Source organism: Miniopterus natalensis, chromosome 9, assembly GCF_054644295.1.
Source record: "Miniopterus natalensis isolate mMinNat1 chromosome 9, mMinNat1.hap1, whole genome shotgun sequence".
NCBI lineage: Eukaryota > Metazoa > Chordata > Mammalia > Chiroptera > Miniopteridae > Miniopterus > Miniopterus natalensis.
The window spans coordinates 40934811-40952040 of record NC_142089.1 but is presented as its reverse complement, the minus strand read 5'-3'; the positions used below and the strand labels follow the sequence as shown (position 1 = coordinate 40952040).

General features: G+C 34.6%; 1 protein-coding gene across 2 annotated transcripts in view; it reads left to right on the top strand.

Moving 5' to 3' along the window:
• The window catches only part of DNAI4 (dynein axonemal intermediate chain 4), a 63797-nt gene that overhangs the window by 34283 nt on the left and 12284 nt on the right, over positions 1–17230 (top strand). For both annotated transcript variants that reach the window (XM_087820504.1, XM_087820505.1), the window contains exons 9-12: positions 8901–9109; positions 13022–13108; positions 14309–14460; positions 16286–16443. In XM_087820504.1, coding sequence (XP_087676630.1) covers positions 8901–9109; positions 13022–13108; positions 14309–14460; positions 16286–16443 — 606 coding nt within the window. The remainder of the gene's footprint in view (positions 1–8900; positions 9110–13021; positions 13109–14308; positions 14461–16285; positions 16444–17230) is intronic.

Here is a 17230-nt window from a genome sequence, read left to right as displayed (position 1 = left end):
AGGTTCTGGCTTTTATCACCTGTCCCTAATTTTATTGCAGGGTCATTCTTCCTGTTCTCCTTGCTACAGATTCCACCTCTTTGTTCTCAGAATATTTTGAAGGGTTTTAAAGATGATCTTATTCCACCTTTCAATATTTGAATGAACAAAATAAAGGCTATAGAAACTTTCTAAGGTTACATAGTCTATGGCAAAGCTAGACATCCAACCAAGATCTTTTGATTCCATTCCAATTGTCTTTCCACTCTACCATCCTGACATACTGATGTATCATAAACACAGGTTTGAACATGGCATTTAACTGCCCCCAAAACCCTTCAGTACCTTCCCATTTCCTAGTATAAATTACAAACGTATCATACAAAGATACTTGCAATCTGGACACGGACTACTTTATCTCGTTGTATGACTTTGGAGACCCTAAAAGTTATCCATATTATACTCACCTGATAATCCCTAAACAAAATCTAAACATTTCTGCTTTACTTTTAATTGGAATATGCTTGACAGTCCAAGCATATTTCAATTAAAAGTACCCACCCTTGTACCCATCCCATCTTTGCCTATTATATTCCTATCTTTCAAGTATGCATTAGGGCAGGCTGCTTCATGACATCTTTCTTGATCCTTCAAGTCAAAATCAAACTTCTGTATGCCTACATTAAAAACTTAGGTTACAAAATAGCATGTGTGACAAATGGTTGTAAACCTTTTCCTTACATACATCCAAGAATATTGAAAAACTATGTCCCCTCTCTCGTATTAGGTTGATATTTACCATTTTCATCATATATGTAAACTTTTAATTCTATATTTAAAGAGCTATAAGGTTGAAATTTACTTTGTACTGTGCATTTTGACATTTTAAAAGCAAAACTGTTGATAGATTACTTCTTTAAATGTATCTAAGAAATTAAATATTGTAGAAAGTATTTTAATGAGATAAGATTTAAACACAATAAAATAGAGATATTTTAACTGTATCGTTTGATATATTTTGAAAGTATATAAGACTGTGTAACTAATACTCTAATAGAAATAGAGAATATATCCATCAACCCCCAAAATTCCCTTGTGCTGTTTTTTAGTTACACCTTACCATAAAAAGCATTCACCTGATTTCTCTCACCATCGATTAGGTGTTTTGGTATATCATATAAGTGGGTTCATATAGTAGTATTCTTTGGTGTCTGGTTTCTTTCACTCAACATAATGATTTTGCGATGCATATATAAGTAGTTCATTTTTCCCCCCAAGTACTGTTTCATTTAATGAATGTACCGTAAAGATTTGTATATTGATTCATCTGTTAATGGATACCTGGGCTGTCTGCAGTTTTAGACTATTATGGATAAAGCTGCTATGATCATTGTTATGTATCTTTTTGTGGACATAAGTTTTAATTTCTCTTGGGTAAATACCTAGAGATGGAATTATTGAGTCATTGTGTAGATGTATGTTTAACTTCTTTCGAAACTGAAAAATACCTTTCCAAAGTACTTGTACCATCTTACAATCCTACAAGCAAAATACAAGAGTAGCAGTTGCTCCATACTCTCGGTAACACCTGATGTTGGCAATCTTTTTAATGTCCTAAAGACTAATCACATTGAGTACTTTTCAGGTGCTTTTTCCCCAAGTACTTAATCCCTGTGTTTAAATCTCACTTGGTTATGTTGTATTATCCTTTTTCTATATTGGCAAATTCAATTTTTTAATATTCTGTTAAGAATTTTCCAATTGAGTTTATGCAGCATATTTTTCTGTAATTTTTTGTTCTTGTAAAGACCATGATGAGTTTTTGTATCAGTTTTATGATAGATATATAAAATGAGTTTTGGAAGCCTTCTCTCATTTTCTTTTTTTAAAAAAAAAAGAAGTGTATTATTTCTTCTTTAATTGTTTGATAAAATTTACCAATGAACCCATCTGGAACTGAATTTTCTTTATAAGAAGTTTTCAAATTGCAAGTTTAATTTTTTTGACACATATAGGGTTATTCAGATATTCTATTTCTACCTATGTCAGTTTTGGTAATTTGTGAGGAATTTACCCATTTTATTTATGTTGTTGAAGTTATATGCATAAAGCTGCTCATAATACCCTCTCCTTAAATTCTATCCTTTAATATCTGCAGGCTTTATAGTGATATCACTTATTTCATTCTTGATATTGGTCATTTGTGAATTTTCTCCTCTTTTTTTATTAGTGTAGTTGGGCCTTTTTCAATTGTATTAATCCTTAAAAAAAATCACCTGGCTTTCTTGACTTTCTCAATTTTTATCTGCTTTTAAAAAAACAAAATTCAATTATTTCCATTTTTACTTTTATGTTTTTGTTTTATATTGTGTTTAATTTACTCTTTTTTTCAAGTTTTTCAAGATAGAAGGTTAGTCATTAATTTCACATATTTTTTCTTGCGTAAGATAGGTATTTAGTACTATAAATTCACCTGTAAGTACTATATTAGCTGCATCCCACATATTTTGATAGCTTGTGTTTTCATAATTATTCAGTTAGTAATAATTTTTAATTTCTTATGTGGATTTTCTTGACCCATAGGTTAGTTTGAAGTGTGTATTTTTTAAAGTTTTTTACCAATTTTTATACTATATTTTTGTATTGATTTCTAATTTAATACTGTGGGGTGGTCAGAGAACATATTCCTATGATTTCTAGCCTTTGAAGTTTATCAAGACTTGTTTTATGGCCCAGCATATGGAGAGTGTTTTATACTCAAGAACATTGTATATTCTGTTATTATTGGTGTGGTATTCTTTAAATGTTAATTTTGTCAAATTGCTGTTAATGTTTTCAAAATTTTACCTTTATTGACTTTTTGTTGACCCTTTCTATCAATTAATAAGAGAGTAATATTAAAATCCCTAGTTTATGATTATAGTTTTGTTTATATTTTCCTTTAGGTTTGTTAATTTTGTTCTATATATCTGAGAGCTTTGTTTTCAGGTACATTCAAATTTAAAAGTGTTCTGTCTTATTGATGCTACCCTTTTTAAAAATCGTTATTTGCACTTTCATAATTAAGAAATGCCTGTATTTATTCTGATAATACTTTTTGTCTTGAAGTCTAATTTGCATTACATTAATATAGCCATACTAACTTTCCTAGCCTTTTTATTTGCATGGTAGATATTTTTCCTACCTTTTACTTATAACATTTTTATTTTTATGTTTAATATGTATCTGTTGTAAACAGTATATAGTTTGGTCTTGATTTTTTTACTCAGTTTAACAATCTCCACCTTTAAATCAAGTTGTTGGAGCTTATTTTTATCTCTGCCTCTTTGAACTTTTATCTCTGCCTCTGCAACTCAGCTGGACTGCTGTGTTTTGCTACACTCACTTCCCAGCACTGTGGTGAGGTCATTGTCCCAGGCTGAAAGTGTGGTTGACCATGGTGTTTACAGTTGTGCAATGCCTATTGTTTAGTGCCTGAAAAGTTACCTCATATTTCAAATACAGCTTTATATCTATTTATGGTAGGAGGGCAAGTCTAATACAGTTAACTCATAATAACTGGAAGCTTATCATAGCAATGTGGAACCCATCATTGACCATTTTAAAAAGATGAAATAGTACTTCTACTTTTAGTTATAATGTAGATAATTATGAGACCACACACAGGACAGGGAGATGAATTGTAGTAGAGTACATCATTTTGCTTATTCTATGGCACATAAAGATAAGAGTTCAGAGAGGCTGAGGTGACTGGAATTGGTAGGATAGAGAATCAGACAGGAGGAAGCTATGAAGAGAAATAAATGCATAAATCTACCATTGAGTCTTTGGCCGAAACACAAGTTGTGCATGTTGGAGTAAAATTCCAGAATGTAAACAAAGAACAACTACCAGGAGCTATAAGATGAACAAGTGTCAGAGTTTACTCAGGACTAGGAGACCTTTGAGTTCTGAGTGGCTGAAGGTAGAGACCTTATTGCACACCTGGGGTGTTCAATAGATATCCAGAAGGGCCACTTTCCCCAACAAACAACCCTTTAGAAAAAGCTTTCAGAAAAATTAAGCTAACCTGAAAGTAAGTGAACTGCCTTTCAAAACAAACTTTAACACTGTATAAAGGAAGAAAACACAATCCAGACTTTCAATACTGTAACATCCAATGTACAGCATCCAGCAAAAAATTCCTAGTCACGTGAAGAAGCAAGGACACATGAGCCATGCCATGAGAGAACTCAGTCAACAGAAACAGATGAAAGGTGGTGGAGATGATGGGAAAGCAGGCAGGGACTTTTAAAAGGCTATTATACCCAGAAGAGTCAGTAAATATTGAAGAAAAATAACAAAGTCAGAAGACTGGCATTACTGGACTTCAAGACTTAGTATAAAGCTACAGTAGTTAAGACAGTGCGGTCATTGATGAAAGGATAGATACATAGATCAATGGATCAAAACAAAACACAGAGCCCAGAAATACATCCACATGAATATAGTCAACTGATCTTTGACAAAAGAGGAAAGGCAATACAGTGAAGGAAAGAGTCTTTTCAACAAATAGTACTGCAACAATTGGACATTTACAGGCAAAATAAAGAATCTAGACACAGAACTCACACCTATCACAAAAAGTAACTCAAAATGGATCAAAGACCACAATGTAAAATGCAAAACTATGAAACTTCTAAAAGACAACACAGGAGAAAATGAGTATGACCTTGAGTATGGTGATGACTTTTTTTTTTAATTTAACACCAAAGGCATGATCCATTGAAAATAATAATTGATAAGCTTACTTTATTAAATTAAAAAACTGTTTGTGAAAGACATTTTCAAGATAATGAGAAGTAAAGTCACAGACTGGAGAATATTTACAAAAGACATATTATCCAAAATCCCTCAACAATAAGAAAACAAACAACATTATTAAAACATGGGCAGAAGACCTTAACAGAGACCTCACTAAAGAAATATACATATGCCAAATAAGCATATAAAAAGATACTCAACATCATGTGTTATTAGGGAATTGCAAATTAAAATGAGACCACTATATACCTATTAGAAGGCCAAAATTTAAAACACCCCCCCAAATGCTGCCAAAGATGTGGGGCAACAAGAATCTCATTCAGTGCTGGTAAGAATGCACAAAAGTTTAGCCACTTTGGAAGACAGTTTGGCAGTTTATTACAAAACTAAATGTACTGTTACCATATGGTTCATAATAGCACACCTTGGAATTTACCCAAAGGAGTTGAGTATATCTACACAGAAACCTGCACACAGATGTTTTTAATGGCTTTATTGATAAGTGCCAAAACTTTGAAGCAACCAGGCTGTCTTTCAGTAGATAAATGAGTAAATTATGGTACTTCCAAACAATGGAATATTATTTAGCACTAAAAAGAAATGAATTACCAAGTCATGAACAGACATGGAGAAAACTTACAGGCATATTACTAAGTGACAGAAGCCAATCTAAAAAGACTGCATACTGTATGATTCCAACTATATGCTAGTCTGGAAAAGGCAAAAGTATGAAGACAGTAAAAAAGATCAATGGTTGCCAGTGTTTAGAGGGTTGGGAAGATTGAATAGGCAGAGCATATAAGATTTTAGAGCAGTGAAATTATTCTGTATGATGCTAGAATAATGGGTACATATCAATTGTACCATTGTTCAAAGCCATAGAATGTACAACACCAAGGGTGAACCCTAATGTGAACTGTGAATTTTCAGTGATAATGATTTGTAAATGTAGGTTCATTGATAGTAGCAAAGGTACCATTGGTTCAGGATGTTGATTCTGGGGGAGGCTGTGCATATATCTGTGTTTGAGTGTATGGGAACTCTACACTTTGAGTTCAATGTTGTTGTGAATTTAAAACTGCCTTAAAAATAGTCTATTAAAGAAAAATATATTAGAATATGCTTGCCCAGCCCGGCGTCGCTCAGCGGTTGAGCTTCGACCTAGGATCCTGGCGATCGGGGTTTGATTCCCAGTCAGGGCACATGCCCAGGTTGTGGGCTCGATCAATGACTCTCTCATCATTGATGTTTCTGTCTCTCTCTTTCCCTCTCCTTTCCTCTCTCTGAAATCAATAAAGATATATTAAAAAAATAAATAAATAAAATATGCTTAAGTATTTAAAGGAAAATAAGAATATAAGAAAAGTAATGAAAGCTACATGTAGAACCAAAGGAAACTTCTAGGTCTGAAAAACATAATACTTGAAATAAAAAAAATTCACTGGATGGGTTGAAGAATTCTAAAAACTATAGATCAGTGAACTCAAAAGCAAAGCAATAGGGACATTCCAAAATGAAGTATAGAGAGAAATAAGGCTAAAAAAAACATAGAGCCTCAGTGACCTGTGTCTCAAGATCGATCATGCTGTTTAACATGCATGCACTTGGAACCGTGGTGGTAGAAAAGAGAGGAGAAGCAGCAGAAAAATATTTGAAGAAAGAATAGCTGAAAATTTCCATACTTGAAAAATCTTTAAACCACCCATTACAAGAAGCTCGACAAAACCAAAGCAAGCTAAACACAATAAAAACAAGACTGAGGCATATCATAAGTAATATGTCAAAAATCTTAAAAGTTGCCAGAAAAAAATGCATTACATTCAGGGAAGAAAGTGAATAATGCCCTAATTTCTCATCAGAAGCCAGAAGACAATGCAATGACATTTTTACTGTGCTAAAAAACTTCTACACTTGGAGAAAATAATCTTTAATAATCAAGGTGAAATAAAAACAAACAAAATATGAGAGAATTTGTTGCTCGCAGACCACCACTGCAAGGCATGTTAAAGGAAGTTCTTCAGGTTGATGAAAGACAATAACAAATATTAGCATCCACACCAATGAATGAAGAGTACTAGAACTGGAAACCGTGAGTAAAAAATGAGACATTTCCCATGATTTTAAATTTCTTTAAATAGAATTAAACTGACAAGAAGGTTCCAAATTTTATGTGGCAAAGCAAAGGACCTAGAATAACCAAGTCAATTTTGAAACAGGAGAATGAAGGTGAAGGACTTACCCTATCTGTTTATAAGTGACTTATTATAAAGCTATAATAATCAAGGCGGTGTGGTATTTGCCTAAGGATAGATGATATATAGATGGCATCAGAAGAGTAGGTCCAGAAATAAACACAGACCTATATGATCAATTGCTTTTTGACAAACATGCAGAGGTGATTCAGTAGAAAAAGGCTGATTTTTAAATAAGTGATGCTGAAACAATTGGATATTTATATGGGCAAAAAATTAACCTCAATCCCTATGTCATATCATATGTCTAAATTAACTCAGAATGAACCATTTAAATTTAAAAATTTGAAAAGATAAAAGAGGAAATGTTTGTCATCTTTTTATAAGAAAAGATTACTTAATACCCCAAAATTCCAAGACATAAAAGAAAAAACTGGTAAGACTTTTGAGATAGTTAAAATGTCTGCTCTTTGAGAAACTGTTAAAGGGAAAAAATGCAAGCAACAGACTAGAAGAATATGTTTACAGTGCATACATCTGATCAAAGACTTAAATTTGGAATATGTAAAGGATACTTACAGCTTAATAAAAAGAAAGTAAACAGTCTAATGAAAATAGGTGAAAGGTTTGAACAGAAACTTCACCAAAATATACAAGAATGACTACTAGACACCTAAAAAGGTACTAAACATAATTAGTCATTAGCTCCCAGAGACCCAAAACATCGCTGTGATCCACTAGTCAGAGAGTAAGGGCACATAGAGGTCAGGTGATCAGTGGAGCTCTAGCTCAGGTCCATCTCACAGTGGGTCCAGTGGGTCACCGAGCCCATCCAGTGGTTATTTCCCCTGTTCCAGAACGTATACTTGCAAGAGAATATTTAGCAACTGGCAGAGTCTCCACACTTGGTAGTTGAACTGTGGAGTGAGGGCTCTTATGGTAGGAAATGGCTAAGTGGAAGCCACTGGGGCTGCCTCTACCTATGAAAATAGTAAACCAATTCCACATTTCTGGAGGGATTTCAGAGATTAATGCCACCGTCAAGAACTTGAAAGATGCAGGAGTACTGACTCCCACCACATCTCCCATTCAACTCAACTATTTGGCTTGTGTAGAAAACATACAATCTTGGAGAAAAACATTGGGTTATTATAAACTTAATGATAGGTGACTCCAACTGCAGCTGCTGTTCCAGATGAGATTTCATTGTCTGAGCAAATTAACACCTTTCTTGGTACCTGGTGTGTACTTATTTATACAGTGAATGCTTTCTTTCCCCCCAATATCTGTTGGTAAAAACCACCAGAACCATCTGCTCTCAGCTTGCCAGGCTGACAATACAAGACCCCGTCCTACCACAGGGGTATATCAACTCTCAGGCTTTATGTTGTAATTTAGTCTGCAGGGGCATTTTTCTTCAACAAGACATCACACTCGTTCATTTCATTGATGACATTATGCTGACTGGATCCAGTGAGCAAGAAATAAACATACTGATTTGCATATCAGTGTGAGAAATAAATCCCACAAAGTTTCAGGGGCCTTTCACCTCAGTTAAATTTCTGGTGGTTTAGAGTATGTCAAGACATACTTTCATCCAGCCCCTCTTACAACCAAAAGAGAGGCACAATGCCCAATGGACCTCTTCCCATTGTGGAAGCAACACATTCCTCATTTGGATGTGCTACTCTGGCTTATTCGTTGAGTGACCTGAAAAGCTGCTAGCTTTGAGGGGGCCTAGAACCATAGAAGCTTCTGCAACAGGGCCAGACGGCTATTGCAGGATGCACTGTCATTTGAGCCACATGATCCAGCTGGTCCAGTGGGGCTTGTGGTGTCAGCGGTAGACAGAGGTGCTGTTTGGATCCTTGGGCAGGGCCCTACAGGCATAGAAAATGCTACTCTCTTTATTCGATTTACTTTTAGAACCAGAACCTGAAGAGCCTGAAGAACTTTCAGAAGGTGAAAAGCTTGAAGAGGCAGAAGAAGAGCCTAAGAAGGAAGAAGAAGAAGAAATAGAGATGGGCGCAGGGCAGTCAACCATACCAGCCAACCTGGAGCGGCTGTGGTCGTTTTCCTGTGACTTAACCAAAGGGCTTAACGTGAGCAGCCTCGCCTGGAATAAAACAAATCCAGTAAGTTATCGAATATTTTAACAACTCCATCTCTAGCTTTTAAGGGCAACTGTCAAGTCCAAAGGAAAATTCCTTTATCTATTAGGCAAGGTACTTAAATGGACATAATCCGTACTTTTAAAAATGCCTGTAAAGCAAGTTCGTATCTCAAAAGGGGGAGAATGCCTACAGTTACGAAAAAGTGTTTTTCTCCTTACCATTTTTATTTTGAGAGATTTACTTCGGACATCACATTCTCTGAATTCACACCAGATAGTGAGAAATGACCTAGGATATAATATATAATTGATTTATTTCAACATTTACTAAACTCACGGACCCAAATTTGTATTCTCCTTAAGTTAATCATATTCAGAAATAGATACTTCATCCAGTAACAGTGAAAATGTGCAAAATAATTTTGAGATTCCTTAAAATACTATCGCTACTATTAATAGCAAATACTTAAATAGTACTTACTACGTACCAGACATATTGTAAGCACTTTACTTGTATTAACATAAAAACTCTGTGAGTTAGGTATTAATTTCCCCATTATGTTGATAAAGAAATTGAAGCACAGAAAGAATAAATAACTTGCCCAAAGTTATGCAATGTAAGTGAAACAGCTAGGGTCCAAACACAGACATCCGTCTCCAGGTTTCTTACTCTTAAATATTACACTGCTAAAAATCATCTTGAGACAAATTAGATGAATCATTAAGCAGGGGAATGGTATGTTTGCTTGTAAAAGAGAAATGATTATAGAGTAATGAAACTTATTTTCTCCTGGGATTTATAAACTGCTTCTGAAGACAGGATTAGTTATTCCTAAACCCTTTCATGTAATGTCAATACCTTTGAAATAAATATTTAGTGTATTTTTAAAGTTAACACATAATTTGAATTATGTATATTATTATTATTACTTTAAGTATGTTTTTATTGATTTTAGAGAGGGGGACAGAGAGAGAGGGAGAGAGCGAGAGAGAGAAACATTGATCCTCTGTTTCATCCAACCCACCCTTTATTCTTTTTAGTGTAGTCTTCATTTCAGATATTATATTCCTCACTTGTTCATTTTGATGGCTTCTATGTCCTTTTTTACGCTTGCTATCTCTGTTGAAGTTCTCACTAATTTCCTTGAGCATCCTTACAACCATTTTGCTGAACTCTCTATCTGGTAGATTGCTTGCCTGTATTTCATTTAGCTCTTTTTCTGGAGATTTCTCCCTGTTCTTTCATTTGAGGTGTGTTTCTTTGTCTCCCCATTTTTTCTGCCTCTTTGTCTTTGTTTCTATGTATTAGGAGATCTGCTGTGTTCCTAGGTCTTGGTAGGGTGGCCTTATGTAGTAGGTGTCCTGTGGGACCCAGTGGTGCAGTCTCCTTACCATCTGAGCTGGGTGCTCCAGGATCCTCCCTGGTGTGAGCTATGTGAGCCCTCCTGTTATAATTGAGTCTCAATCACTATTCACTGGAAAGCGTGGGGAATGGCTTCTGCCCCACAGCCACACAACCCATTCATGGACACCCCCTGAGTTTGCCTGGACTTTTGCTCCCTGGCTCTGATAGCAGACTTCGCAGCAGGGCATGAGCTTTACAGGGTAGGACAACAGGGAGATCAGAGGGTGGGGCTCTTGCATTCCCCAGGCTGATGCCGAAAGGGGAGGGCTCCCACCCAAGAAAGATGGTGTCTGCAGTGTGGTAGAGGGCCTCAGTGCAGGAATTCTGGTCACTGTCCCCTCAGCTTCTTCCCCAGATCCACAAACCCCAGCCGATCCTCACATGATTATAGTCTTATAGTCTGCTCTACCCTCTCCCTGCCAGAGCCCAGGGTGAGTGGCTGTGAACAAGATTTTGTGAATTGGCCCTTTAATATGGCTTCCGTGCCTCTAGAATACTCCTGTCTTTCCCTGATGGACAGAATTCTCACTGTTTTTCACAGCAGATGTTATATGGACTCCTCTTCCCAGCTTTGGTGCTTTGGACTCGGGAGCTTGGCACCGGGGAGCTTGGCATTGGAGTTGAGACACTGCTCCTCAGGGGAACCTTTGCAGATGAGATGATCCTCTGGAATCTCAGCCATGGCCCATGGGAGTGGGGCCAGCTCCTTTCACGTCTCCACCCTTCCTACCAGTCATCATGTGGCTTCCTCTGTAAATCTTTGCTTATAAGACTTCTGTTCAGCCAATGTTCAGTTGGTTATTCAGGTTGATTGTACTATATTTTAGTTGCAATTTCAGTTTGGTCACTAGGAGGTGAGTGTAGCTTCCACCTACTCTGTAGCCATCTAGGATATCCATTGGCATTTTAAAAATTAATATACAGCATGGTGCAAAGTAGGTTTACAATTGTGAGTACATAAAACACAGGGTTTATTTGTGTATTATTATTTATTATTTTGTTATTTTCTATATGAACAACTGTAAAACTTTTGCCCCATCCTGTATTGCTGTTAAGATTAAACGTAAATAATTGTGAATGAAACTAAAATATATATGACAAATGGTGTTTATTATATTTATTATTCTAAACTATTCTACAAATATTTATTGAATATTTACTCTGTGCCAGGAACTCTGTTAAGGCACTAGAGATATAGTAGTAATTTAGTCATATATGGACACTGCCCATATAATTGTTTTCTACGTGCTTTAATAAGGAAAATAAATAGTGCTGTGGGAGCACATAAGAGAGTTTCATGAATGCTTCTTAGAGGAAGTGGTGCCTATGCTGAGTTTAGAAGAGATGAAATAGGAGTTTTTCAATGTCTGGGTGAAAGGACAGCAGTAAAGAATATTTTAAGGCAGAGGGAATTGTAGACGGATGAATTTTGCTTGAAAGTAGGGTGATGGCAAGAAAACATAACAATATATTTTTGATAAAGGTATTCTGATTACAAATAAAAAACTGAGTTTGGTCAATCACTAGCTTTTAAAAAAACACTTTCATTAATTTTTAGAGAGGAAAGGAGAAGGAGAGAGAGAGAGAAAAAAAAACGTAGATGTGAGAGTGAAACTTTGATCAGCTGCCTCCTGTACATCCCATACCAGGGATTGAGCTCACAACCCAGGCATGTGCCCTGACTGACCTGACGGGGAATCAAACTGGCAACTCTTCAGTGCACAGGACAATGCCCAACCCACTGAGCCACACTGGCCAGGGCAATCATTAACTTTATAACCATTTCTTGAAATGACCTGCTGTACTCATCAGCTTAGGGTGCCATAATAAAATACCATATACTGGGTGACTTAAACAACAGAAATTTATTTTCTTACAGTTCTGGATGCTAGGAAGTCCAGAATCAAGGTGCTAACTGATTGGGTAACTGGTGAAGCCTCTCTTCCTGGCTTGCAGACAGCTGTGTCCTCACATGGTGGAGAGAGAGGGCTCTGGTGTCTCTTTCTCTTTTTATAAGGCCATCGATTTTGTCAGATTAGGACCCCACCCATACGACCTCATTTAACCTTAATAACGTCCTAAAAGCCTATCCTTAAAATAATCACATTGGGGATTATGACTTTTGTATATGAATTTTGAAGGAGCAGACACAATTCATTCCATGACACCTGTTGTTACCTTAAATGTCTTTTATTTTACATTTGAAATGATTCAAAAATTCATGGGATATTATAATGTAATAATGCAATCTTGGAAAGATTATAAATCTTTTATATGTATCTCAATAATAAAAGAACTTGTTAGCAATTCATTCTTTTGGGGTACTTATTCTTTAATCTGAAAGTTTGATTTTTATTATAATTTTGCTTAGGAAGATGAAGGTATAAAGTAAAATACATGGTATACTGTCATTTTAAAAAATCTCAGTTGAACTATTTTAAACACAGTTAATTAATATGCATCTTTATACATTTGCCAATATTTGTATACCACCGTCTCTTATATTAAATGTATTTTTCTGGTTTTCAGGACCTTTTGGCTGTTGGCTATGGGCATTTTGGATTTAAAGAGCAAAAAAAAGGATTGGCTTGCTGCTGGTCAATAAAGAATCCCATGGTAATCCAAACAGGAATAAGACCCATTTTTATTTAATTAAATGTTGGCATAACTATCATAAAGTAGTTAATTGTATATGATAAAGTCAAGAATATTTTTCAAACAAAACTTCTTTTTTGGTTTAAATACATAACAATTAAAATGTGTTCTTGTTGAAGGATAAAGTAAATTCATTTACAAATTCATTCAGTATTTAGTGAGCATCTACTATGTGCTGTCAGATCTGAAGATCCAGAGCTGAACCATCATTGTTTATCACTGCTAAATACAAAGAATGAATTTGCAAATGAAAAGCCTTTGAAAATTACATCTCATTTAATACTGGGTGGTTTCTTAATATATGAGTATCTCCTTATCACCTTACTATACAGATTTCTGCTGCCCTCAGTTGATTTAAAATAGATTGATATTATTGCCATGAATTTTTCAAAGAGAATAAATAAGAATCAGTCATGTTTTTGTGTGTGTGATAAATAGCCCTAGTCAACTTGTTACTTTATAGCTTTGCATTTAGTTTTAATTCACAACTGAGATGTAAAGTAAAAAACTTAATAAAGGATCAGAAGAGCATATAAAATTAGAGTTTTTATAAATAGTCTCACGTTTGTTAGGAAGATAGGTTTATAGAGCATAAAAGAAAGGAAGAAGCAACTTTAAATATGTGGAAGGATTGATATAAGATTCTTCATCAGTAGGTTGTCTTCTTTTCCATGTAGAGTGTTAAAAACAAGAAAGGATTTAGATTAGACATTAAAACAAACAATAAAACTCTTGACAGAGTTGTAGAAAAGAGTACCTTAGAGAGTCCTGGAGCTTCTTCTATCGGTTGTTTTGGAACATATACTGGAAGATAGGAATATATATGCTAGGTAATTTGTTTTGGAGCCCATTATTTCTTTCTTTCAGAATGTAAACCTATAGTGATCAAACAAATCCTGTTGAAAGATTGCCAAAATATGGTAATTATTGTAAAAACCCATCTTGTATTTCTTAAAATTATTGAGCTCTGAGGATTCGTCAAAGGAAAGGCAAGGAGGCTCTGTTCTCATTTATACTGAAAGTTAGGGAGAGAAGAGTAACTAAATGGGGACTAACTCTTCTCACATCCCCACTGCCACCCAACAACACTGCAGCCATCATCATACCCTACCTGCTGTGGTCTACGAAACCAATGTGATGTCATTTTTTTTTTTAATTCAGTGGCCAGAACGTATTTATCAGAGTCTACATGGAGTTACTGCTGTGGACTTTTCGATTGGAACACCCAATCTTCTGGCAGTTGGCTATCACAATGGCACCATTGCGGTGTATAACGTACAGAGCAATGTTAATGTTCCAGTTCTGGATAGCAGGTGAGAATCCAAGAATTAGATAAACGTATAGTACATACTTATTTAGAGAGAAGTAAAAATACACTCTAACGTTATTTGGTTCTGAATGAGTGTTTACGTTGTTACCGAGAGGGCTACCATTATTTTTCAAACATTTACTGATCCCTCATCCTGTCTCCCCAGCTGCAATGCTTTGCTCTAATATCCCCTTCATCTCCTTCTCTGCCCACCTCATCAACAAACTTCCTTTGGCTTGACAGTTTATGCTTATTCTTTTTTAAAGAAAATTAATTTTTTCTAAGCTTTATTGAGGAATAACTAAAAAATTTGTATATATTTAGGTTGTATATGATGATTGAATATATGTATACATTATGAAGAGCACAATCAAATTAATTAACACATCCATCACCATACATAGTTACCATTCTGTGTGTGTGGTGAGAACGCTTAAGATGTCCTCTCTTAGTAAAACTCAAGCATACAGTACAGTATCATTAACTATAATCACCATGCTGTACATTAGATCTCCAGAAATTACTCATCTTATAGCTGAAAGTTTGTATGTACCCTGGACTGCTGCGGTGTCATCTTCTCAAGGAAACATTCCCATGTCTTTCTTTTGTGCATCCTATACACACCTCTGTCACAGACATATCGTGCTGTATGTAAATTGTTTATGTATATATCATCTTCCTGAGGAGTCTGTAAGCTCTTTGAAGGCAAGGATTAAGTCTTACTTATCTTTGCATGCTCAGTACATCTGTCACATGATATTAGATATGTAATAGGATTATAGTAAGTGTTTAAGAATGAATGAATGACTGTAAAGGCACAATGCAATATACAGATGATGTATTATAGGATTGTACACTTGAAACCTATATAATTTTATTAACCAATGTCACCCTAATACATTTAATAAAAAAGAAATAAATATTGAACTTTTAAAAGAAAAAAAACCACAGTGAATGAATAAATAAATGAGTCATATTGAGAAAATGAAAAAGTTAAAGGGGAAAAATATTGAGTACGTTAGGTTTTTGTGATAGACCAGATATCAATGGGGCAAAAATGAGGTAGAATATTTATGTTAGTGTTTGAGTAAACTTAGCAAGAACTGGGTGGCAGTAGGCATTAAAACAGGAGTTCTTAAGCTTAACTTTGAAATTATTTGCATAGTTTTGTAAGTGTGGGCCTTTCTGCTTATTTCCAGGAAGAGTGTCCATAAATTTTACCATATAATCAAAGATATCTATGATTTTTAAAAGATTCAGAACTATTATTTCGGAGAGTTTGCTTTTTAAAAGAATCAAGGAATTCAGGACTAGGAACAGAGCAACCCATTAACATTGATAGAAAAACAGTCAGTAATCTGACAAGTGATTTTAAAATTCACTGAGAAGTGAATAAAACTTAAACAACTTATTCATTTAAACTATGAAAAATCCTTATAAAAATAAAGTACTTTTATTTAGTTTGTCTAAAACAAACTAAATTTAAACAACTTAACTGGGAAAAAATAAAAGGAATAGAGTAAGTGAAATATATTCTTAAGAGAGGAAATAATTTGCTTTTGTGTTTGTTATGACAGCCAATTTAATTAATGGCAGTAAAATTTTTCTTTTTTAAGAAATGAGAAAAACAGCAGTGAATATTAAGTGGCAAAGTGATGATCTTTCCTGTTTTTCAAAATATTTAAATTAAAAGTCCAGATTTGAGCAATAAAAGCATTCTATAAGTAGGTGATGGTGTTCTACAGAGTTGTCCTTATCACCTGTACTCCAAGTCTTTTTTAAAAAAAATATTATAATGAATCTATATTTAGTACTTTTCCCTGTTTCAGTGAATCACCTCAAAAACATCTGGGGCCTGTATGGCAACTACAGTGGATAGAGCAAGATCGAGGGACAACAGGTGATGACAAGAGAGAAATATTAGTTTCTATATCAGCAGATGGAAGAATCTCCAAATGGGTTATAAGGAAAGGACTGGACTGTCACGGTAAAAAAATATATACTACTAATAAATATATGTCAAATTATCTTTCTCTTGTTATATGCTGAATTAAAAATTCCTAGGAGACCATGTGTAAGAGGTGACAGATTTTGGTTTTGCTAAATAAGAAAACTGGGCTTGGTTATTTTCTTTCTAAGGATCTAGTTTGGGTATTTGCTAATTTTAACCTAATCACATGCAAAAGATGGCAGAAATCATTATTTGCAGAAGGGACACATTATATCTACAATACTTTTTCATGTGGTAAATCAGATAGATGATAGATAGATAGATAGATAGATAGATAGATAGATAGATAGATAGATAGATAGATAGATAGATAGATGATAGATAGATGATAGATTAGATAGATAGATAGATAGATAGATAGATAGATAGATAGATAGATAGATAGATAGATAGATGATAGATAGATAATAGATGATGATAGATAGATAGATAGATAGATAGATAGATAGATAGATAGATAGATAGATAGATGATAGATAGATAGATAGATAGATAGATAGATAGATAGATAGATAGATAGATAGATAGATGATAGATAGATTTTTATTTTATTTATTTTTTGCCCTTCTAAAGTAATTTTAACAAAGAGGTTTGGAGACAGTTTAGAATTTCAGTTGAAACTAGTAACACTCTCAAACAACACTATTATATTTGCAAACTTACTTTTCTAAGGCAGAAAGCCTTTTCCCTTATTCTCTCCCATTCTTTTTTCCATTTATTTATCTCTGCCCTGCATCATTCTAAAAATTAGTTCAGATGCCCT